Below are 25,214 nucleotides of genomic sequence, written 5' to 3' on the forward strand. Positions count from 1 at the left end.
ATGAAGACTTATTCTGATGTGCTAAAGATACTTAAAGCAGGTCATAGTGCTAACCTTTGTTTTTATACTAGAAAAGAAGTGTCATGTTTTCAAATTATCATTGCAAATATCCAAAGAGATCTTGCAGACTGACTTCTTGGAATAAGCAAAAGCCACATTTTTTGTCCCTGTCTCACTCTCTGAGCTAAACCAGACAGATGACAAATGGAGAAAGGAAAAGCAGCATGATGGATGAGGTGCAGGTGGAGGGGAAAGAGACAAAAGTCGAAGAGAGGCTTCAGTTAAAAACGTTTGCACAAAACTTTAAATGCATTAAATGTTGATTTGTCAGCATGGTACAAACGCACTTCTCTTTGAAACATTTTTTTTCCCTGTTGTTCAGCAATGACTCAACGGACTCTGAAGAAAAAAAAAAAGACAATTGTATTTCTCAATATGGACAGAAATACATAATGCTGAGCACCTGTTTTGGCAGCACAGTCTGCAGGAGTTAAAAAGTTTCACTTGTCCTCATTCGTCATCAAGATGATGTGATAAACTCCAAGGTTGATTATAATGCAAAAAATACACATACTGCTTTACCGGGAGTCAACAAATTTAATAATTAAATAACTATTTTTTTTGATTGTTTTGCTTCGTTTGTATTTGTTTGTTTGCTTAAAACATTATTCTGCTTTAAAATGCATACATGTAGGCCAGGTAGTTTATGCATTTTTGACTGTCTGAAGAAGCCGACCCCAGAAGGCTTTACCTTCATTAGATTTTCTAAATATTTAGTCTTCTGATATTTCCATGTAAAGATTTGCATTGAATTAGTTTAGGCTCTAGTCCTTTTACTGTCTCCTCTGCCTAGTCTCTCTCTATCCAGGTTGGTAGGACCCTGAGAATTTTTTTAAGTCTCCAAGTTGCATGCATTTCAGGAGTTCATTTTTCTTTCCAACTCGATGTTTTTGTTTTTTTTTTGTCCTGCGGCTTATTTCGTTTCTTGAAAATGATGTGAAGAGTGCAAGTATTGCTCACACTCGGGCGGATTCATCCAAGCTCCCCTAAATCCCCTCCCCTTCAACAGGCTGCAGCGGTGCGTCTGAGTATAAAACCAGTGCGCTCCCCTCTTCTCAGTCTGGCGCACCAGCTGCGAGGCGGTAGATCGGACCGCCTGTAAAAGCAGCCAAAGGGAGCTGAGACTAAGGGACGCAAACCAGATCTCTCCAAGCTTTAGTTCTACACTCGTTTCTTTAAAAAAAAATACTTTGTTCATTTTCTTCTTTGTATTTAAATCCTTATTCTTCCACAAAAATGACTGGTAGCCCATTGACAGGGTTGCTGGTTGCACTGTGCGTAAGCAGTGCAGTCCACGGCTTGCCAAAGACCAAAAGACAAACTGGCCAGTATCAGGTGTATCCTGACCTCCAGGACGCAGCGGCTGTTACTCCAGGTTGGTACAAGGACTTCCAAGGGCATTTTAAACATATTCTGAACGCCCTTTAATGTTTAACTTTACGCACTAGAAGTTGATTTTCTAGTGCGCGTTATGGTAAATGATACCTAATGATTATTGTTCAGCAATAATTTGGTGTAATTTATCTTTCGAGATGAGCCAAATCAGCCCAATGGCAATTTTCCTTGTCAAAATATTTGATAATGACCGTCATGTAATAATATTCCTATCATACTATGGTTTCTAGCCAGGTGTGAGGAAAACGGTCGCTCATACAGACTGAACGAGCAGTGGGAGAAACCCTACCGTGGTAGTACACTGGTGTGCACCTGCAACGGAGCAGCAGGCATCAAGTGTAAAACTAAGCCTCAAGGTCAGTGAGAGCCCAACCGGTGCCTCTCCCTAGTGTGTAGTGTTTCAGGACTTTTGTGTTAATACCAGCAAGTAAAAAAAAAAAAAAAAAAATTAAAGTCACACCACGAGTAAAACAAAAGACCTTTGAGTGAGATATCCACTTGTCCACTTGCGTAAAGACTCTTGGTGCGTCTTTACGCACCAAGAGTCTTTACGCACCCACAAGCAGGTTCACAATAACAGCGTCTTAACCTTTTGGTGTTTCCTCTGTTTTTCTCTCAGTGGAGGAGTCCTGTTATGATAAGCACAATGACCGGACATACCGAGTCGGTGAAACCTATGAGAGACCAAAGGACGGAATGATGTGGGACTGCACCTGCATCGGTTCTGGTCGAGGCAAGATCAGCTGCACCATCGCAAGTGAGTTACTGGGATATCTTTTTTTTTTTTTTAATCACTTATATTAGACATTGTAAAATAGCTCTAAATAAACCAGTTAGAGTAGTTTTCATTGAGTTGAGTCCCCTGTTTCTTTCATACACTGGGATGTATGTTATATTTTCTCATAAGTTTAATGTGTAAATAGATTTTCTTTGTAATGGATATGTTCATAGTTCATGGAGGACATATTCTAAACCAGCAAATCTCCTACATTTTTGTCATTCACAGATCGCTGCCATGAAGGTGGGAGGTCTTATAAAATCGGTGACACTTGGCAGCGTCCTCATGACACTGCTGACTACATGCTGGAGTGTGTTTGTCTCGGAAATGGCAAAGGAGAGTGGACATGCAAACCTGTGGGTAAGTACAGAATGCAGGGCTGCCAGGACTTCAACACTTTCCATATGAGTTCTGGAATGCAGATAAATGTGAAACATTGCAACCTAAACATTCCACTTGTATATTCACCACACACACACTTACTGGCAGGGTAATTTCACAGAAGCATGACCGTTTGATACCACAGTAAATATTTGACATCAGTCCAGACAAACAAGATAAGTGAGTGAGAGAGCATGTCTCTCTGTTTTGTCCATTTTACACCACAGCTATTTATTTTCACTTGATTTATTTCTCCTGGAAAAACATCTGCTGGGATTTAGATTTTTCGATTCTGTGATCGTATATCTTGTGACAAAGCTGCAGATGCAATAAATTAAGATTCTGCTGTGTTTTTTCCGCAGCTGAGCGTTGCTACGACAACAATGCTGCATCATCGTACATCGTGGGGGAGACCTGGGAGAAACCGTACCAAGGATGGATGATGCTGGACTGTACCTGCCTGGGAGAGGGAAATGGACGCATCACTTGTACCTCGAGGAGTAAGCAGAGCATAAACATTCACATTAAAAACACTTTTAAATGCTACCTGACAACCAGCTGCTGACCACTGTTGTGCTCCAACCAGACCGTTGCAATGACCAGGACACAAGGAAGTCCTACCGTATTGGAGACACTTGGACAAAGACTGACACAAGTGGACAAGCTGTGCAGTGTCTGTGCTTAGGGAATGGCCGTGGAGAATGGAAGTGCGAAAGACACAACGCAGGCCGATGTGAGACTCCAAATCTAAACCTTACTTTTGCTAACTGTGCTCACCAAATCTCAATATCTTTAACCTGATCTTGTCAGTGTTCACGTCCCTGACACTCATCAATATTTCAATTCGTTTGGTGGTAAACAGCCACAGGTGCTGTCGTGCTGACCCCCACCCGTTCTCAGACTCGGCAGCCTGAGCTACTCACTGAGGGAACCTGCCGCACAGACTCTGGAGCCTACTACTATGACGGACAACGCTGGGTCAGAAACCAGGGCAGCAAGCAGATGCTCTGTACCTGCCTGGGCAACGGAGTCAGCTGTCAGGAATGGGGTGAGTACAGGAGAAAGGGAAGAAAGTGGAATTTCATAACAATTTTAGAGGTGAAACCTTTCAGATGTGATAAAGTGATCTGTTTCTAATATGACATGAGATGAGAAGTTTTTGTCATCCTTCCCTCTCTTGTTTGTGCAGAAGCCAAGAACCAGGTGTACGGCGGAAGCTCTAATGGCCAGCCGTGTGCATTCCCTTTCGTCTTCATGGGGAAAACCTACTACTCCTGCACCTCAGATGGACGCACAGACGGGCAGCTCTGGTGTTCTACAACTTCAGACTATGAGAGAGATCAGCAGTACTCTTTCTGTACTGAAAAGAACGGTGAGATTGAGGAACAGGGATGCAAAATTTGAGTGAGTTTTGTTGGTGCAACCCAGTCATTGCTGTCTACTACTAAAATAATAAGGATTATATGTAATGACATAGTGTGGTAGTATTGTAAATAATGGTGAGCAGCTCAGAGCTGTGCCATAACTAATGTGTCTCTCAATTCCAGCCATTGTGACGACACGAGGTGGGAACTCCAACGGTGCCCTCTGCCACTTTCCCTTCCTCTACAGTGGTCGTAACTACACCGACTGCACCTCTGATGGGCGTCGTGATGGCATGAGGTGGTGTGGTACCACCCACAACTACGACGCAGAGCAGCGCTTTGGATTTTGCCCCATGGCTGGTGAGTGTGTGTGTGCTGTTTAGTTTCGGTTTTTACCTTGTTAACATGCCGATATGGTGTTTTTTGTTTTTTTTTACATGCTAGACGCATCATAAGAAAACTACACTGTCAACACCTCCTTGAAACTGAAATGTACCAATAACTGTCTCCAAAACATGGATTTAGACTTCCACAGTTTCATATGTAACAAACCTACATTTACACTTCCGGTCAAATGTTTGGGATCACCTGCTAATATCCCCCATTGGACCTCAGATAGGTGCAATGAATATACACACACACACAAGGTATTATATCAAATCAATATATGAGCTACTAAAACTCAGCGTACAGAATGGCAACGTGAGACATATGTAAACTTTTATAATAGAAATATTGCTAATATGATAGAATAATTGGAATTCTTACCTGTTTAGTTTTAAAAAAGTAATAATTCAAAATATTGTATTATATTAGTAATATATATATATTTTTTTATAAATGTGACATTTATTTGCAATAAAAAATAGGTAAAAGATTTCCCTTTACAAATATACATCATGAATTGCTGCATGTTGAAATCCCCACCCTGAAGAGAGAACGAGTCCTGTCCAGTCGAAGTCCTCACTTCTGAAGTGCTCACTGTATGTATGTACTTTAAGAATAACCACATTAAAATAGTTATTAAAAGGTGTCCAAAAGAAACATTCAGTGATTGTGTAAACAAATATATCCTAAAACGTCTTGTGTCAACAACAATCTTGCAATACTATTATGTCAGCCCCGCTGTTCCTTTGTAACAGGATCTGTATTGTACATACATCCACTAAGTAACTAACGATTATCCTAAATATAGTCACAGTATTGTAATATCTTACAGGTGAAAGGTGATCAACACAATGGTGATTAGAGTATCAGTAGACTGCACAAAAGTCTGGCATCTTCACTCAGCAATTCCTGTAGGAATCATATTCAGCGCCAACAGCTGTTCCTGAGTGTACAACAATGGAGCCGTGGCTCAACGGCTCGTCAGATACGGACTTTAAAAGTTCGTAAAAAGTAAAAAACAGATTAAAAAAACTTCCTTGGCATCTCCATCATATTCATGCTAATCTAGTACAACTACGTGAATATAATAATAAGACAAAAAGAAAAACAAAACAAAGAAAATAGCTAAAAATATAGAACGTAGGTAGGAGCCGCTGCAACTGGCTGCCATTCTCACAGCCAGCAACAATTTGTATTTTATTATTTTGTATTTTATTTGTATTTTTGTAATTTGAATTGTAGCCATATTAATAACGTTTGTAAGAAACCAAACCGTTTGTAAATCCATCAAGATTTCAACAAGATAAAAGTATTTACGTTTGCGCAGATCACTCACCTTCCTTCACATACCACAGGTTCCGCCGCAGAGCTTGCCCGCCGGTGATGCCATTCGAGACTCCGCCTTAAGACATCTAGCCTTTATTAACCATATCTATGCATGGCAGGAGAAGCAAACATTTCATAGATCTACACATTCTAGAGGAAGCAGCAATGTCAAGACAGGAAGGGATTATTTTCATAGAAAAAAAAAACATTCAAAATATGTAGTATATACAGAGACTGAGCTTTCAGGAGTTTATTCAATTACCGGAGAGAGACTTTCAGTGTCTGAAAAGGTCAAGCAATAAAGTATGTTCTCCTCTTGAGGAATTTTTGAACAATGGCTTTGACATGATTCCAAATTTTCATACATGCAAGCTGTGTAATATACAGTCATAATGTTACTGTGGTAGAGTTTTTGGGGAAATATGCTTATTTATTTTTAAGATAAACAGAAACCACTCTCATATTTGTTCACTAAATCTAAAGCTACAGGCCAAAGATGGTAAACCTCACATAGAGAGGGTTCAGTTATTGTCGTAACATGGTGTAGAACTCTTGTTTTTAAAGCGTATGTAGTTACATTAAATGCTTTTGTCTTTATCTCATCTTGTTCTCACAGACTGTAATGACTGGTTGCAAGGGTCACTTGTAGACAATTGGGGACTAAATAACTGGCGCTGAGAATGGTCATGGGAGAATAATGACTCTATTGGGGCTGTTACATAACAGTTACATTACATACACACTCACTAGGGGAGACAATAGGCTGAACCGGACCAAGGAAAACTCCCAGTCTGGAAAAACACGCAGCACCATGTAAATGTACACACATGATGTGTTTTTTAATTTGTCTGTCTTTCTTCAATTAGCCCATGAAGAGGTATGCACCACCAACGAAGGAGTGATGTACCGAGTCGGCGACAAGTGGGACAAACGCCACGATGTCATGGGCCACATGATGGAGTGCACATGCCAGGGCAACGGGCGCGGGGAGTGGAACTGCATTGCTCACTCACAGCTGCGAGGTCAGTGAGCTAACTCCACTTGGGCTTGACTCAAAACCATTTAGGCCTTCTAGAAATCATCTTGTCAAAGAAGTCAGATTATGTAACGCTAAAGCCTGAAAGGTGCATTCCTTTCTCTCTTTCCAGATCAGTGTATTGTCGATGGCTTGACCTACGAAGTAAACCAGGAATTTTCCAAGCGCCACAATGAGGGCTACATGATGAACTGCACCTGCTACGGACAGGGACGTGGACGCTGGAAGTGTGACGCTATTGGTGCGTTCATGTCTCGTTTGCTCGACTGTTGTGGGAATAAAATGCTCTGCAGCTGAGATTGCAGCCCCACACTCCTCTCTCCCACCTGCAACTCTTGTGTTTCCTTTGTGTTTTCTGCAATAGATCAGTGTCAGGAGCCACAGACCAGGATGTTCTACCAGATTGGAGAGACATGGGACAAAGTCATCCACAGCATCCACTACCGCTGTGTGTGCTACGGAAACGGAAATGGAGAACTGAGATGTGAGCCCATGCAGACATACCAAGGTAAAAAAACAGAATCTTTTCAACATCATCAGTTTTTGGCAAATTTGCTTTTGCAGAGTTCACATGGCCTCTGCTTAAAAATGGACAATGAAATGTCACATGGATAGCACTTAGACTGTTGACTGGTGTTTTTTAAGTGTTGTTATATATCAGAGAACAACAAAAATGAACTAGAAATTAAACAGAAGAATTTAAGCAGAGCCACACTGATGTAATTCTTGTTAAAAAAAAATCATATCTTCTCCTGAGTCAAATCTGAATATATAACCATGATACATATATTTTTTTTAATTTGGCGTAACATGAAAGTTCAAAAACCATCTATAATTGAACTAACTCAGCAATAGTTATTTGTGCATTGTATGTTGTGCAGTACAAATGACTAATCTGGCATGACTTTCCATGGTGCCCATTTGCTAAAATGCAAGCAAATACAGGCTGAAAAGTTCAAGTTAAAAACCAGCCTAAACCTCAGCACCCCTCTGTTTCTAAAATTAATCTGAGACTCACTGATAGGATTACATAATTTTAATCCTAAATTTCTGCACAATACAAGTAAACGTATGCAGAGCAAAAAAAGAAACTGTATTCATTAGTAAAGAAATATATTGTTGAGTTTTGTTTTCATTTCTTTCTAATGCATCTAAGTCCTTTCATGCAGCTTTTCCACCGAGTTCTCCAGCTGTTTAATTATGTTTGCTGTTCTTGTTCAACTCCCCTACATTACTGACTTCTCTCCTCTCACCTACCTCTATCCTCCCATCACACATCACTGAAAAGAAAAGTGCACTTGCCAAGTTGGCGGAGGGTAGCGGGGGTACGAGGTTTTTCTTGACTTTGAAGTCTAGCAAATGGAGAAGTGTTGGCCAATCATAGCACCCCTGTCTTCCCTTTGGTCTTTGTAGTCGGAGGGTTTTTTTTTCCTCCCCCGCGTGGTGCTATTGAGTGATGTTTTGCTGACCTGCCAAAGGGGAAAGGGTTGTAATGCTCGGGAAGGGCAGGGGCATTGGAGGTAGTGACTTCCCGTCTGCAGTATCTCCCTCTGTTTGGGTAAAAGTTGCCCAACGTGGCACTTTGTACTGCAGCACATTGTGAGTTTCGAATCAAACATTGACCTAAAAAGTTGCAACATTTTTCTCTCCATCATTGGTTGCAGAGGAAAGTGTGTTAGTGTGAAGCTATGAGTGTTCTTCAGGGAACACAGGCTAGGTGAACTGTGATGAATATAATACCCTGGTGTTATGTCAAACTGTAAGATGTCAGTGGGTGTTTGAGCTGGTTTAGCATCGTCTGGTGGTTTGCTTCTTTCCCATAACGATGAATCCTGCTGACAGAGCTCACCAATAAGTAGCCAATTTTCACCCACGCTCCCTACAAGTAACACTGTTGTATTATGTGCAAGACTTTTTCTCTGATTGTTAATAGAACCTTTGCTCTCCTGTTCTCTCCTGATGTCTTCCCCTAAATCTCATCATCCACCTGCTGTGTCAACTCAGATGGCCACCGACCCGTCCAGGTCATCATCACAGAGGCAGGAAAACAGCCAGACTCCCATCCCATCCAGTGGAACCCGCCTTCATCGGTTCACATTACCCAGTACATCCTTAAATGGAGAATTGTGAGTTGCACTTTTAGTTCTGAATACAAATAGCAAATGTAAGTGAGTTCTATTTATTTATTTACTTATTTTCTTAAAAGAGGTTTTTAAAATCACTGGCTGGTAGCATTAGCAGCAGTGTGCAAACAGTCTGAATGAGGGTGAAGTGCTCATGTTGTCTGAAGTTTGATGAACAAACAAGGCGATGAGAGACTCGTACATGAACTCCCCCTTTACAGTCTGTACACACAAACACAGTTTTCCAGCAGATTCCAACATAAACATCCCTCTCCCTGTGATTTTTTTTTTCTCAAATATCTTTTTCACTTTGAAGACCTCAAAGACTGAAAGGCTGGTTGAGATGTTTAATTGAAGTTAAACAGATTTCCTCTTGACTGTATATTTTGGACAGCAAAGCCTTAATCTGGTTCTCCTGCTTAGAAAGTTTGTAGTTTTCCGGCAGTGCAAAGCCAGTCTAAATACTCCTAATGCAGGATGTTGTAGTCAGTGGGTGTGAGCCTTGTCCAAAATATACAGGATACCGCGTAGAGTCCTAATTTCCAGAATTAATTATTGCCTCTAGTAGATTCTCTCTTTGATTGCTAAAATAATCAAATTAACATATTGCCATCAACAAACAAGATTATCTGGTTGAGAAAACAATCTCACCACAATGTCCGTTCAGTAGTTCTTGTGGAGCATTTAGTCATAACATGTTCTCCATTGACAGATGGAGTTTGTCCAGTTGTAATGTAATTGCAAAAGTTACATTTTCTATTTTCTCTGAGTTCCTCTTGAACACTTCTCATTCAAACTTGACTTTAAACCCACGAACCTCTTATGTTTTACCCCTTCTTGTAGAAAAACACCCGTGCTCCCTGGAGGGAGGCCACCATCCCCGGCCACCTCAACTCCTACACCATCAGCGGGCTCCGTCCAGGCGTCACCTACGAGGGTCAGCTGATCAGCCTTCTGCGTTACGGACAGCGCGAGGTCACGCGCTTCGATTTCACGACCACTGTTGGCTCTTGTGAGTAAATTAGACCATCTGTGTTCTCTCAGTGTTGCAAATCTTGAGAAGTATTCACAAGATTTTTTTTTATCCCTTTGTCTGTTAAGTGGAAACATCGGAGGGAGAGACGACGCCGCCTCCTCCGGTGGTGGACACTTCTGAGTCAGTGACAGAAATCACCTCAAACAGCTTTGTGGTGTCCTGGACATCAGCTTCTTCTACCATCTCTGGCTTCAGGGTGGAGTATGAGCTCAGTGAGGAAGGAGCTAAGACAAAAGTACTGGGTAAGAGCTGAAAACCTTTATAATGAATGAATGAATGCCCTTTATTGTCATTATACAGTGTACAACAAGATTAGATGTATAATATATACATAATAATGCCTATTGATTAATTGGGTAGTTTCGATGTTGAGGTTCTTGCCATTGTATCATGTCTAAACTGCACAGCAAAATCATACTATACATAATATCTGGTATTATATGGATAACCTGTGACATGTATTCACTAACCTTTTGTTTGTTTCTCCAGATGTTCCTCGCAGCGCCACTTCCGTCACCATCGCTGATCTCCTACCAGGACGCAGATACAATGTCAGTGTTTATGAGCTCCCAGATCAGGGACAGCCAAACCTCATCCTGACCACCTCACAGACTACAGGTAGGAGAAACACTCTCCTCCTCCTGTCATGACAAATTTTATGCCATTTCTGCACCAGTTTTTACATTAATAACCTCCATTCTTCTTTTTCCACAGCTCCTGATACACCTTCTCAGCATACTGTTGATGACGTCGGAGAGACCTCAATCCGAATCAGCTGGTCCAAACCTCAGGCTCCTATTACTGGTAAGAAGCAACACGCTCTATGTGTGAAACTGTAACATTTGCTTCTTTTGTAGGTTTTAGCTACTTTTTCAATTTTGTTGCGCCCATGTATGTGATTTAAATTGAAATCTATTTTATTGTGTACCTGTAATGCTTGTGTCTGCAGGTTACCGTGTGGTTTACACACCATCAGTGGAAGGCAGCAGCACCGAGTTGACCCTGCCGGACTCTGAGACCTCGGTGACCTTGGCTGACCTTCGCCCTGGTCTGCGCTACAACATCAGCATCTATGCAGTGGAGGAGGACCTGGAGAGCGAGCCTATTTTTGTGCAGGTCAACACTGCTGGATCTTCTACACAAGGTAGACATCTTAAAACAGACTCTACATCTTAAACTGCAAAGCTAAAGTTAATGAAAACTGCTGCAAAAATTATATGATGTATAACTTTAAGATTTAGGTCCGTGCCAGGTTAGTCTTTTATTAAAACATTCACTGTATATTATTGCATTCTTTCGATGGTACAATATTCTTCTTAGATCATTCACTGCCTTTTGGCTCAGTGAGAGCTCAGCAGATTACGTTTATGCTTGCAGCTGGAGATTCCTTATAGGGCCAGGAAGCTTTAGAAAAAGGCCTTTCAGTGCTCAGTTAAGACCTAGCTTGTCAAAACATTGCTTTGTCAAAATATGCTTTAAAAGCTATAGCCATACCATTGTAATATTTTTTCTTGTGGCCCCTGAACGACCTCTGTAATGGACTGAGAAACAGACATCTCCTTAGACACTATTAAAAGACTTAGGAAGTCAGCACCCATATAGAAGCACACACACTTCATAAATCCTCAGTATATCTTAAATTGGAATCTCCATTTATGACTCTTTACTCCTTGTACCTGGCACGGCAAAAATGTACTAGAAAAACAAAACCAGATGCTGACACAAATGGCTCTGATTTTTCTTTACCTTTATTTGCTTTGGCCTTTCTCCTACGTGTTTCTGCTTTATCTAAGCCAAGATCTGTAAAAATCTCAGCCTGGAAATTGTTAAAGCATTTTATTGCTCTATTTTTCTTTTTTAAAGTTACTGAATTTTAGATGGTTTTATTGCTCTTTTAAAGTTAGCCATGCTTAATACTTGCACAGCTAGGTTAAAGGTCCTAATTTAAGGTTTTTACTGGAAACAAGATTAGATTTAGTTTCAGTGTTTCTCATCAAATCCCAACCACACTGTTACCATCTATGAGGCTTAACAAACATGTCAAATCCTCCAAATAAAATAGCAACCAACTCATAATTATATAGTTCCACAGCATTTCTACAACTCTCAAGGCTACTCTTAAGTCTGATTCTGACCCTTCAGTCAATGTATTCAATCAATGTATCCCTTCCTGTCCACAGAGGTTGTTCCAGCCCCAACAGACCTGCAGTTCTACGAGGTTTCAGATGTGAAGATCACCATCACCTGGACTGGTCCACCAAGCGAGGTGACAGGCTACAGAGTGATCTACTCCCCCCTTGGCTCCGACGGAGCTGAGCTGAGGCCCCTGCAGATGCCCATCTCACCCAACGCATACGCCGATATCACCCACCTGCAGCCCGGCACGCTCTACCGCTTCTACATCTACGCCATAAGTGGTGGAGTGGAGAGCGAGCCACTTGTGGGCGAGAAGACTACCAGTAAGCGCCATTATGGACAGCTGACACAGATCTAAAGGGATTGCATGAAAATATACAACAAAAGAGATGTTCTGCCTCACATGTGTCATATTCTCTGCCCCTCCAGAACCTGATGCACCCACAGACGTGCGCTTCACAGACATCGGCCACGACAACGCAATGGTCATATGGGAGGCTCCCCGTGCCATCGTCACCGGTTTCCGTCTCTTCCTGAGCATCGAAGGCTCTAGCCCTGTTGAGAAGAGGATCCCCGGCCGGGTCACCCAGTACCCCTTGAGGAACTTGCGTCCTGACACGCAGTACACTGCTACCCTGCACTCTGAGCTGGACAATGAGCTCAGCGAAGGCGTCACTACATATTTTACCACTGGTGAGTTTTAAGACAAGAACATCAGAGGAGAGTAGAATAAGTTGTTACAATCCTCGGAGCTTCAGTAGAAAATAACTGAACTTCTCTTTTAGGTTCTTGTTCTTGAGGATTACTTGTGACCTGCATGATTGAGAATCTTCACAGACAACTTGTTGCAATCAGTTTAACATATTTTTTTTCCCTATTCTGTCCTCTCAGCTCCCAAGATGGGAAATGCTCCAACTTTCAGCACTGAGGTTACTGATACCTCTATCATTGTCACCTGGATACCAATCCGCAGGTTCAGCTACAAGGTACAAACCTGCATCAGCTCATCAAATAAAATAATAACTTGATTTTACAGAGAGAAAAAAAAAGCTGTTTAAATAAAATTAAAGCTGCTACAATCAATATTATGTGAACGCTATGGTGCATCCAAGTGTTTTTACAGCAGTGTTACAGCCAGAATTGATCCACTGTCCACTACATGATCAGCCTCAAGAACATTTAACAAGTAGCTGGTAAACATAGTGGAGCATTTCAGAGCCAGATTTTCATTTTCTCAAGTGTTCATGGACAGCAACAAAAAGAACAAGTATATATTGAACGTACATTTTCTAGGTGGCCATGACTTTAAATGAATACTGTTTCTCTGTCTCCATTCGTTGTTTCACTGAGTAACAGTTCGATTAAATGTAATGTTTTTTTTGTAAATTTTAGGTCTTTGTTGTGGTATATTTTAAATGTATTTTCTAGGTTTTCTGATCTTCATGTGTCTATCTCCTTCTCCCCAGCTTTCTGTGCTTCCTAGTGAATCGGGCGAGTCTCCCAAAGAAGCCACCTCTGAATCTGGACGCGTTTATATCACCGATCTGAGTCCTGGAACTCAGTACACCTACAGCGTTCAGCCCATTTTCAATGGACGCAACCGCGGACAGCCCATCACCCGCAACGTCGTCACTTGTGCGTATCTATTTCACTTTACTTGAGACAAAAAGGCAAACAAAAGCCACTGCAAAATCTGATAACCGATCATAAGATTGTTAGATTTAATGCTGCCGTGAGCTCGCACAACACTGTTCAGACCATTTGCGATAAGTTTGTACAAGACACATCCAGTCCGATTTTCATGCGTCATGCTTTGGCTCTCTCTACTTGCAGCCTTGTCTCCTCCCACTGACCTCAGAGTGGAGTCCAACCCCAACACAGGAGATCTCACAGTCCACTGGGTAGCCTCCAGAACACCAGGTAAATATTGACTGTGCTCCCCACGCACTGCCAGCCCATTGGATCATGCCAAGTCTAGACCTTGGCCCCCATATGGTAGCTTTTTTTCACCATGACAAACGTCTCTTCCCGGTATTTCCTTGTCATTTTTCAAACTGACTCACAAATTACAAAAAACCTCTTGACATAATGTTCCTCCGTGTTTTTCGCCCACTCGCTGCAGGTATCACAGGCTACAGAGTGACAAGCACGCCAAACAGTGGCCAGAGAGGAAATTCCCTGGAGGAGTTTGTTCGAGCTGATCAGAACTCATGTGTACTGGAGAACCTGAATCTGGGTGTCGAGTACAACGTCAGCGTGTTCACTACCAAGGGCCATTTGGAAAGTTTGCCTGTGTCCACCATTGTCACACCAGGTAGGAGCTTCCAGGAGGGCATTTATACATTTTAACAGGCATCAAGCACACAGCTGTGTCCACAGAAAAGACCAAAGTGTCTGGCTCAGAGGGAGGAGTGAAAGAATTCACCATTAAAGGCTGGGTTTAAGTCAAACTGGAGCCAACTCAAATATTTTCACCTCTTGTAAATAATATTTTCCCACCCTTACAATGCTTGGCCTAGTTTCAAAAGAAACTAAAGCTGCATTAGTTGATTTTTGGCCCAGAGGGAGAAGAATAATTACACAATGAGCTACCAGAGTCTGAGATGTTGTCTTGTAAAGTTGTTACAGCTCATAAGCTGGCAAGGAATTGCATACGTGTACATTCAGCTGAGACAAAACAATATTATGATTCCACTGACACTGTGGTTCTCGCAACCTCAATAATACAGGTCTAATACTCACCGTCCTTTTGGCTCTGTTTTGGTTTCCACCAACTGCAAAGAAAATATCTGACCCTTTAGTTAGATTGTCAGCTGTTTTCTATTGGGCAGGTAAAGACTAAAAAGCTTAGAGCAACTGCAGAGCTGGGGGCTGATTCTCTGTGGTGTCATGACTATTATTATATGGGTTAAATATAGAAATTTCTAATGCAGCTTACATTACCATAATCCACTACTAACATGGTGATTGGTTAGCCTACCATTTGCATGGAGATCATGTTCATTACTGGTGAAGGTGATATTTTTCTAGCATGCCATCAGTAGTATTAATCATTGCTTGAGATTTACCCTTAATTATCATGTTCATTCTGAATGTCTTTCAGCAATAATGTGTAATTATCTAGCATGGCTACTGTTACACTCTGGTGCTCTGGATGCTTAATTGGGAATGGAGTTAATGTTCTTGCAATGTAATTATTCTGCCTTTTCTGTCTCTAATTTTGCTTGCGCATTGCAACTGGCCTAACCCTTTCAGAAATCCCCCCACCAAGTCACATTGACTTTGTCGACATTACTGACACCACCATCGGTCTGCGCTGGATCCCTCTGAAATATACCACCATTACTGGTTACCGGATAACAGTAGTAACGTCAGGCGAGAGCATGCCAATTTTTCAAGATATGGTGGAAGCGTCTGCTGGTTATTACACGATTTACGGTTTGGAGCCGGGCGTCGACTATGACATCAGTATCACCACTGTTACAGAAGACGGAGACAGCGAGCCGACCACACACACAAAGCAAACACAAGCTGGTGATTTAATTCTTTCACTTCATCAGTGGGGAGGGGTTGGGGGTTTGATCTGAGAGAACTGATGAAAGCATATTTAATGTCCTTTTATTAAAACATCACACATCACAGTAAATTTGGGAATTTTCTCACACCAATGATATTTCATTCATGACATTGTAAATATACTTTTATTTGATGAACATCTTTGTTTTTCCAGTGTTAGCAATAACTCTATAACCCCGTCTTCCAGCCATCCCAGTTCCCACCAATCTGCAATTCGGAGGGGTGGGTCCTGACCACATTAGGGTGACATGGACGGTCCCCAATGTTGCCACACCAAGCGACATCTCTCGCTTTGTCATCCGTTACCACCCTGTAGCCACAGATGATGACGTCAAGGAGGTTAATGTTGGCGGAGCTACCAACACCTTCCTGCTGCAGAGTAAGTCAGCCTCAAGCCTGTTAAAGAATGCCTGATAGGCTTTAACTTTTGCTTTTCCATGTCAAGTCATTCTAACTGTGTATCTCACCGTTTCTTTAAAGATCTGCTGCCCAACACTGAGTACCGTATTAGTGTTGTGTGCGTGTACGGTGAACGAGAAAGTGAACCAGCCACAGGGACTCAGAAGACAAGTGAGTATGATAGAGGGACTGATTGTACCACAAGACTTGTTCAAGTACATTTTAAATGTTTAATCACATAAAAAATATATATGTATTTATATGAACTATAGTATTTTTAAATATATGAAAACAGAAGACAGAAGAACAAAAAATTGCAAATCACCATATTAAAAACCTTCATAATGCAGTTATGCCTCAGTGACGATAACGTGATCAATTTGCTTTTGAACACAACAAAATAACAAAACCTGATTATTTCAGTGAACGGTATCTATACACAACTAAAATGCAAACTTCTTTTAATACTTTATTTTACAGTCTATTTAGCGGTAGACCTACATATTAGACAGTATGTTTGATTTACATTAATGTTTGTTCATGCATGTGAAAGATTTTAAATTCATTTGATTTGTTCTGTTTATTAAGAGAATCTTGTGAGATTTACATGGTGTCATGTATGCATGCTTTCTAGGGAGGAGAGATTGGTGTCATTTGTGGAGGTGATTTTGTATTTGCCATTATTTTTGCATTTAACTAAAAAGTCATATTAATTTTCAATACCTTTTCTATCAGCTCTGGATGCCCCGACTGGCTTGGACTTCTCTGACATCCGGACCAACTCCTTCACCGTTCACTGGCTGGCTCCAACTGCTGTGATCACCGGCTATCGAATCCGCTATCAGAAGACGAGCGGTGGGCGGGCAATGGATGAGAGGCTTCCCCCAACCAGGAACCACTTCACCTTGACTGGACTAACACCCGAAACCGAATATCTGATATATGTGTACGCTGTGAACAACAACCAGGAGAGTCAGCCTCTGACTGGCACACAGGCCACCAGTGAGTTTCCACACTGGTTTCTACTATCACTTGCTGAGTCTTGATTATGACTATTTGTTTTCAGAGATTTTTTTTATTATAATGAACCTCTTTCCTGTCTTCTCCTCTTCTAATCCTTTCCAGTCTCTGATGCGCCCACCGACCTGGAGGTATCATCATCCACCCCCACCAGCATCACAATTCGCTGGGACGCTCCCTCTGTCACCGTGAAGAACTACAGGATCACCTATGGAACAAGTCTGTACCTGTCTGTTAATTCATAGTTTCCTCTAAACTGCAGCCACGTTCTGAGTTTAACATGAGTTGCTGTTTTTCTAGGTGGTGAGGCTCTGCAAGAGTTTTCAATCCCAGGCACTCAGACCTACGCCACCATCACCGGACTGAAGCCCGGTACCGACTACACCATCACAGTCTATGCTGTTTCTGGACGAGGAGACAGCCCCGCCTCCAACACTCCTGTCTACATAACACACAGAACTGGTACAGCAATGAGAAAAAAAAGAAATTCTTGAAAAAAAAAAGTAACTGTTGAGGAGTTATAGTAAATCTACAGCTTGCCTTGCGTCTGTCTCTCCTTTAGATACTGAGCCCCCCACTGACATGAAGCTGACTGATGTGAGTGACAACGCCATCACAGTGCGCTGGACTCCTGCTCAGGGACCAGTCAGAGGCTACAGAATCACAAGCGTCCCTAAGAATGGCTTGGGACCTTCGTACTCTGAGGTGGTGGCTCCCGGTAAGACAGGCCGGAAAAAACAGCAGCTGTTCCGATACATACTCACGTCTTCATTTTACAATATTTTCCCAGTGCTATGTTGTCTTCTCACTGGTTCCTCGTCTGCTCCTCTGTTGTTACAGATCAGACACAGATGACGTTCACAGGTCTGATGCCCACTGTTGAGTATGTTGTGAGCGTTTATGCTCTGGGCAATGATGGACAACCCTCTTCCCCCGTGGTGGAGAATGCTGTCACTGGTTAGTTTGACTCAATTCATTTGAAACTGATTCAAGAAAGGTTCAACTGTGGACTGTTTTGGTACAAATGTGCATTACATTCACTTTAGTAGCTGGATAACAGCTATCTTTCCACTGTAACTATATATATATATATATGTTTTTTTAGGAATTCTGTGCTCAAAGAATGCCAGATCATGTTTGACAAAATAATTAACGGCAAACAGATTAGTTAAGAAAAATCATTTAAAGACGCAAAACAAGTTTTAGTCACACAGACAAATATGATATATCCTAAATGCACGTTAGCATTTAAAAATACCAAAACAATTTGCATACCTACCTGCAATAAAGGTGATATACAGCATATTTATATTATCTTTGTATATCAAAGTATATTAGCTATAATAATATACTGTTTACGAGACAAAGCAGTTCCTGGAGAGGACTCAGGCAATGGTTGGATGGTTTAAACTTTTTCTTGCCAGCGGATAAATTATTTAAAGTTTATTTATGTAATATCAATTATTTCAAATGCCTTGACAGCAATCATTCATCTCTGACCATGTTTGCTGCTGTTCATGTCACAAACTGGCTGATTTTTGGCAGATCTCGGACCAAGGGTTCTGCTACTAAATCCAGTATGACTACCAGAGTGACTCACAGCATTTGAGATAAAATATATCTCAAGTGTTGCTGTCAGATATCTTTATAGCCTTAGAAATGTAGAGCAGAATAGAATACGCTGTCTTGCTCCTTTCCTGCAGCTATGGACCGTCCAAAAGAACTGAGCTTCTCCGACATCGACTCCACCTCCATGCGCATCACCTGGGATAGTCCAGACGGCACCGTGACATCGTACCGCATCTTTTACTCCAGCTCAGAAGAAGGCGAGAGAGAGTTGCGTCCAGCACCCAGAGGCGACCAGGACAGTGTGTTGCTGAGCGGCCTTCGTCCCGGGACCGAGTACACTGTTAAAGTCATTGCCCTCCATGACCGAACGCCCAGCACACCCTTAGTGGGAACCCAGGCCACAGGTAGAAATACACAGAATACATCACCACATTCACGTCTCAGTTAAAAGTCAGTGTTTCAATTTTTTTTTTTGCTTGCAATCTCTCTGTCTCAGTGATCCCTGCTCCGACCAACCTGATGATCTCAGAAGTCGGCCCTTCTGTCTTCACCGTGTCCTGGCGAGCACCAAATGCACGTCTGAGCGGCTATCGTGTCGTCATCACCCCAAAGAACATCAACAGCCCTCGCAAAGAAATGAATGTTGCTCCGGACACCACACGTGTTGTCGTACCAGGGCTCATGGTAAACAGAGTTCTTGTCTCAGCATAAACATGAATTCATCATAAGTCAGAGTAAATATCAGGTGTATGTGATGCCTGTTTTATAGGTGGCAACCACGTACCAGATTCAGGTCTACGCTCTGAAGAACTCCGTCACCAGCAGACCACTGGAGGGAGAAACAACCACACTGGAAGGTAACTGGCCACATCGTAAATGGACACATTTCCAGCCATCCCCAGTTCTTTGCTTAACAGTTTTGTGTCGTTTTCCTCAACGCAGACGTGAGCCCACCTCGACGTGTGCGTATCTCTGATGTGAAGGATACTTCTTTCACGCTTACCTGGCGCACCAAGGTGGAAACTATCACTGGTTTCCTCCTTGAAGCAACGCCGCTCAGTCGCTCGCATCCCACCATCACCAAGACCATCCCATCAGGAGCATACACCTACACTCTCACAGGTACACCACACCTTCATGCTGAACAGACCTTTAGGCATATTTACAGATTTCAGATTTTCCTCACAGTGTGTGTTTTTTTTAAAGGTCTGCAGCCCGGAACCATGTACTCCGCCAACCTGTACACTCTGAACGGCAACACAAAGAGCGCCCCGATTACTCTGACAATTCAAACAGGTACAATACAAACTGTGTCTGATCTTTCTGTTTTGCTGGAAAAACTTTAGGTTTTTTACATATTGAGAAATATTGAGGTAAATGTAGCTGCTGGAGTTTGTCCTGATCATTGCACACAATAGTGTTGTGAACAGACAAAAGTTAGGAAAGGTAAATTAACCTTTTCTTCAAATACAGACAAGGTAGAACAATGCACTCTGGTCTTGAAGGGGAACTCCACTGACTTTACACATCACAGTCTGCTTGCAGGTCTTAGCTGTATAAAAAAAAAAAAAAAAGTTGCATAAAGTGTTTCTTTTTTCTGCAGAAGAGAGTTCCAGTTGAAGTTACCTCACATGATTGCTTAAAAGATGACTATAAAGCTAGAGTTAGAAAGAACTGAGGTTTCTGTAGCCCACTCTTATTGTCTGCTTGAGAATAGTCACTCGAGATTACGTCACCTGAATGACTGACTGATCTGTCACCTATTCATTTGCATTGTGGACAATATAGGCAGCAGGTTTTACAAGTAACGTATCTGATTCTGCTCAGTTGAATTAGCCTTTCAAAAACTTTAATTCGTGGTCAGGCTAAAGTGTGTAAAGTGTTCCAGGAGATTTTTTGTTATCTTTGTTGAAAATAGATTAAGCAGTCAATAAATCAAGTGTTTTAATATTAAAAAGAAAAGAAAAAAAAAGCTTTATCTGTGGCAGTCACAGGCCTGTAAAAAACCTTTCCCAATCAATTTGTATGAAATGACTGGATGGCCTCCCTGCCTGTCTAACTATGTACTTGGATGGGTTTTTGCAGTTGTGTGCCTTTAACCTTCAGCTTATTCTTCTTGCTACGATCTTGCTACTCTAGCTTTAACACTAATAGAGCTATACAAATGCAAATATAAACTGCAGCATTTCTCTTGAGTTGAACTGAGCTGACCTATGCAGCTGTAGCCTTGCACCAATCACAAGCACAACCTTACAACACACACACAGATGCAACAAACAATCTAACACGATATTTTCCCTTTACAGCTGAACCAGTTGTCCAGGCTCCCACCAGCCTCCAGGTCACATCTTTGACCCCCACCTCCATCTCCTTTACCTGGCAGCCCCCTGCCACACAAATCACAGGATACTACGTCACCTACGAAGAGTCAGGAAGACCACCACGGGAGCTCATCCCAAGACCCCACGCCGGGCAAAACTACGCCACAATATCTGGTATGTGTGTGCCAGCCGGTCCATTTTCATTGCAAACAATACTGTCACATGGCATTTATCACCAAAATAACCATTTTTTACTGAATGAAACTCAATTCAATCTGCTTCCATTATATGATCATTTTTCCTCTGTTCAGGCTTGAAACCAGCCACAGAGTACATCATCAAGATCATCGCCATCCAGAACACACAGAGGAGCACGCCTCTGGTGGGCAAGATCAGGACTCGTGAGTATTTTAAGATTTCTGTTGTCCAAAAGTGATGCATCCAAGTGATGTAACAAAAGTGCCAAAATAAGGAGTTTATAGGTAAACCTCATATAAAATGTTAAAGGTTTGAATGGCAGCTTATGTCTGCTCAGCTGCATCAAACGTTTTGCTGTAGCAGCTCAATAGCCTTGAGACAAGCTGTGCAGTTGATCAGCATTAGACTCCTAAAACAATAATACCCCTTTTTATTTTGAATGTCATTACAAATGTCATTCAAAATATCTTGTGTGTTTGTAATGCTGCATTATGACACACTTTGCAATGAGGTGGCACCCCAGCAATCTTGCATATTTGTCGCCTCCTGTTGGCTGTGATACGGTAGAGCAGCTCTGCTTGAGCTCCCCCTCCTCTAACCTGCTTGCTTCCCTAACCCCTCTCGCCCAGAACCAGACTCCTTGCTTCCCCTGCCTCTGCCCCAGCCACACCGCCCAGGAGGTGCTGATGACAGGCTGGACGTGCCCGAACTTGACTTGGACAACAGAGTCCAGGTAGTGGGCACCAATAGCCAGGATGGCTTTGGAGATCAGAGCCAGCATGTGGAGTACACAGAGTACAACAACAATGGAGACAACAGCAGATATAATGGGAACCGTGGAAACCCACAGTCTCCCTATGGGCAAGTTCGTGAGCCCTTGGTCTTTGTACCCCTTCCTGATGCAGAGGGCCGCAGGCAGCCCATTCTGAAGCTGAACTTTCCCATCGGAGCTACATTAGGTAACGACACTGGAGTGCCACAGGAGGTCCAAACTCAGACCAGCATCTCCTGGAAGCCTTACAGTCAGAGCAACGCCTACCTGGTGTCCTGCCATCCTCTCACAGAGCTCAATGAGAAGATGTTCCAGGTAAGAGATGAGGCCCGTTGTTTCTACACCAGTCCATCATGCTGTCTGTACCGTATTTACCAGTTCCAATATACAAATCTTGTCTCTCCCTATCTGTCCAGATCCGGCTGCCAGGCACAGCCACCACTGCTACCCTGATAGGACTCACCCCCGGAGCAAACTACAATGTGATCGTGGAGGCACTGCTGGGGGCGCTGAAGCACAAGATTCTGGAGCAGGTCGTCACAGCTGGAAACTCAAGTAAGCATCCTACAGCAACTGTTGTGTCCAAACTAGACCAAACAATGTCAGAAATTAATGTAGAGCAGCTCCTGCTAATGGCACATGTATGCAGCAGTATGGAAACTGCACCAGATGTAAACCTCCACATTTGAAGCACTTGGTGACTTCAGGATTTTCTCAAAACGCATCCCATCGATCAGTGGAGACCAGAAATTTAAAAAAACAAAAACTGACCTTTATTATTTTTACCTGATAATATGAAACTTCATATTTTTAATGCAACCTCAGATCAAACTCCACATTTTAAATATTCTATATTTGAAAACATTTATGAATCAGTTCAGTAACACCCTCGTGTCATATTTGGCCCTCTGTTGCTCAAAATTCTGTTCTCCAACAGAAATACAGTTATTTACAAAATAATGCCAATTGTGCCGACTGAACCTCTTACCCTAATTTCAAATTCTTTACTTTTAATCTTGCTGGGTTTTCAGTGAATACACTGATAAATTACATTTTACAATTCAATTCGTCCCCTTAGACATATGAAACTAATGAAAAAAGTGACTAAATCACAAAGATCATGACAAAACATTTTGATCTTCAATTAACTAGAAGCTTACATAAATCTCATGTTTTTCCCCGTCCATCTGTTTTCAGTCTCAGAGGGAGTTCCCTCCAATAAGGACTCATGCTACGATGCCTTTACCTCAACCTACCATGACGTTGGTGCTGAATGGGAGCGGATGTCTGAGACTGGCTTCAAGCTGTGGTGCAGGTGTCTCGGCCTGGGCAGCGGCCACTTCAGATGTGATTCATCCAGTAGGTTTTTCGGTTATTTTTTTTCCCTGGAGTCCACGAGCATATTTTGAATTTGAATGTATTTAATTTGGTCTCCCTGTTGTTTTGTCAGAGTGGTGCCATGACAGTGGTAACAACTATCGCATTGGAGAGAAGTGGGACCGTCGCGCTGAGAATGGTCACTTGATGAGCTGCACTTGCTTGGGAAATGGCAAAGGAGAGTTCAAGTGTGAACCACGTAAGGCCTCTTTAGTACCCAAAGAAGTACTCCATAGCTGTCTGTCAAAGTTGAAGAGTTGCATGTAAATGTTATTGTGTACTTGCACAGATGAGTCCGTGTGCTACGATGATGGCAAAACCTATCAAGTAGGCAACCAGTGGCAGAAGGAGTATCTGGGTGCTATCTGCACCTGCTCATGCTTTGGAGGACAACAGGTGAGACACATCAGCCTCCCTGGTTTCAGTGTGCATCATTTGTATTCACTGCATTAAATAAAACATGATTGAATGTATGTTTTGTCTCATCAGGGCTGGCGATGTGAGAACTGTCGCAGACCAGGTGCTGATGTTGACGCCAGTCTGCTGCAGCCTGTTAGATATGGAGACAACACACTACGCAAAGTAAGTGAAATTAATATGAATACAGAATCATTTACATGTTTAATTGTCCTGTTTCGATGGTCAAGTTGTTTTTTCCAAGATCAAACAGATCAAATGAAATGATATTCTTCAAACCCACTCATTCTTGCATATGAAAATTTCAATAAATACAGAAATTCCAGTCCTAACCCTTCAAATCTTCCCACTCTCACAGAAAATTCATTGCCCCATTGAGTGCCTTCGACCTGACCTGCTGGCAGATGCACATGTTCCTCAAAATTCCCGGGAATAAAGGATAGTCATCGGCATCTGCTTTGCTCACCCACTGTCCATTTGCTGCACTGTTTCACCTTGTAGAAGCCACGCTGTCTGTGACTCAAATGAACTAACTGCCTTATCACTTTTCTGACACACGTTTATAAGTTACACTGCCCTGCTGCCCGATCAGTCCTGATCGTTTTCTAAAGCCAGTCTTTTCACTGTTGACTGCTAAATTTGGAATTTATTCAAAAAGGAAAACTCCTGCCGAACCTTTTCTTCTACGTACTTGTGTGTGAGCCTCAATGGAAGTTATTTAGAACTTTGTATACTTGTCAAATTGGCATTTGTTTTCCATTTAGATATTTCGAAACATCTCCTAATTGAAAAACAGAACTGTCAGAAAGGAAGCACTGTATTAAAGAATGTCAACGTAGTTATTAACAATGTTTAAACTGTCCATGGAAATGGGTTTTTCCTGTTCTGTAGCCCTTTTTTCATTACTAAGGGTCTGCACTGTGCGTGATTGACACATTCTGACTTGTAATGTCTTTTTACTAATTTATCCCTTTAATCTCAACGTGTGAATGTGTGAACTAGGATGTGAGAATGTGAACTGTTCTATTTTTGTACTTTGTTGTCGATGCCAAAGTTGTTTCTACCTTTGACAAAAAGAAGTCCCTTATTTTAATAAAGCTGGAGAGATTCCGAATCCTAACCAAAGTGTTGGGTTTTTTGTAACTCAGATTGGAGTTGTTGTCCAGTTTTGCATTATATACCTTTTTTAGCAAGTTATAAACTTCAACATCCATCTCTCAACTCTTGCTGGATATCTTTGCTTCATGTTGTTCCCCATCTTTTGACTGTTTGCTGAAATAAAAACACAACTTTGACTTAGTCAACTAAATTAATTAATTAAGACAAAACAGACGAGAAAGCATTTTAAAGCAGATAAGTAGAAATTTTAGGGGGCAGCTACAATTCAGTTTCCTTAATTTAAAATTGATAATGTTTAAAAAGCAATCTTGTGATTGTTTGAAATTAAATCATTTAAAAAAAAAAAAAACAATAATATTGTATTAATTTATAATAGTTAAATTACAATAAATGTAAGTGGTCTGCACTTCTATAGCGCTTTTCA

General features: G+C 41.8%; 1 protein-coding gene across 3 annotated transcripts; it reads left to right on the forward strand.

Annotated features, from left to right (window-relative positions):
• Window positions 1-1,154: 1,154 nt before the first annotated feature.
• LOC103359471 (fibronectin-like) lies at window positions 1,155-24,791 on the forward strand. 3 transcript variants are annotated; one of them, XM_008284828.1, is made up of 46 exons: window positions 1,155-1,435; window positions 1,686-1,811; window positions 2,075-2,212; window positions 2,462-2,593; window positions 2,977-3,114; window positions 3,201-3,347; window positions 3,477-3,662; window positions 3,804-3,986; window positions 4,162-4,338; window positions 6,558-6,713; window positions 6,840-6,968; window positions 7,092-7,235; window positions 8,732-8,853; window positions 9,694-9,862; window positions 9,952-10,128; window positions 10,376-10,504; window positions 10,601-10,690; window positions 10,836-11,030; window positions 12,067-12,345; window positions 12,452-12,715; window positions 12,914-13,008; window positions 13,489-13,657; window positions 13,856-13,942; window positions 14,145-14,336; window positions 15,278-15,556; window positions 15,786-15,977; window positions 16,079-16,168; window positions 16,733-16,999; window positions 17,123-17,236; window positions 17,318-17,479; window positions 17,580-17,735; window positions 17,858-17,974; window positions 18,721-18,990; window positions 19,083-19,270; window positions 19,356-19,443; window positions 19,529-19,708; window positions 19,793-19,882; window positions 20,893-21,081; window positions 21,219-21,308; window positions 21,735-22,192; window positions 22,294-22,432; window positions 23,075-23,236; window positions 23,328-23,453; window positions 23,544-23,650; window positions 23,744-23,836; window positions 24,030-24,791. In XM_008284828.1, the coding sequence occupies exons 1-46, from the start codon at window positions 1,297-1,299 to the stop codon at window positions 24,105-24,107; spliced, it is 7,398 nt and encodes a 2,465-aa protein (XP_008283050.1). In that variant the 5' UTR covers window positions 1,155-1,296; the 3' UTR covers window positions 24,108-24,791. The 3 variants fall into 3 exon arrangements, with proteins under 3 accessions (XP_008283050.1, XP_008283052.1, XP_008283051.1); XM_008284830.1 differs by lacking the exon at window positions 15,278-15,556 and having other exon boundaries at window positions 1,156-1,435; XM_008284829.1 differs by lacking the exon at window positions 1,686-1,811 and having other exon boundaries at window positions 1,156-1,435.
• The last annotated feature ends 423 nt before the right edge of the window (window positions 24,792-25,214 follow it).

This window comes from Stegastes partitus, unplaced genomic scaffold (assembly GCF_000690725.1).
Source record: "Stegastes partitus isolate 25-593 unplaced genomic scaffold, Stegastes_partitus-1.0.2 Scaffold374, whole genome shotgun sequence".
Taxonomy (NCBI): domain Eukaryota; kingdom Metazoa; phylum Chordata; class Actinopteri; family Pomacentridae; genus Stegastes; species Stegastes partitus.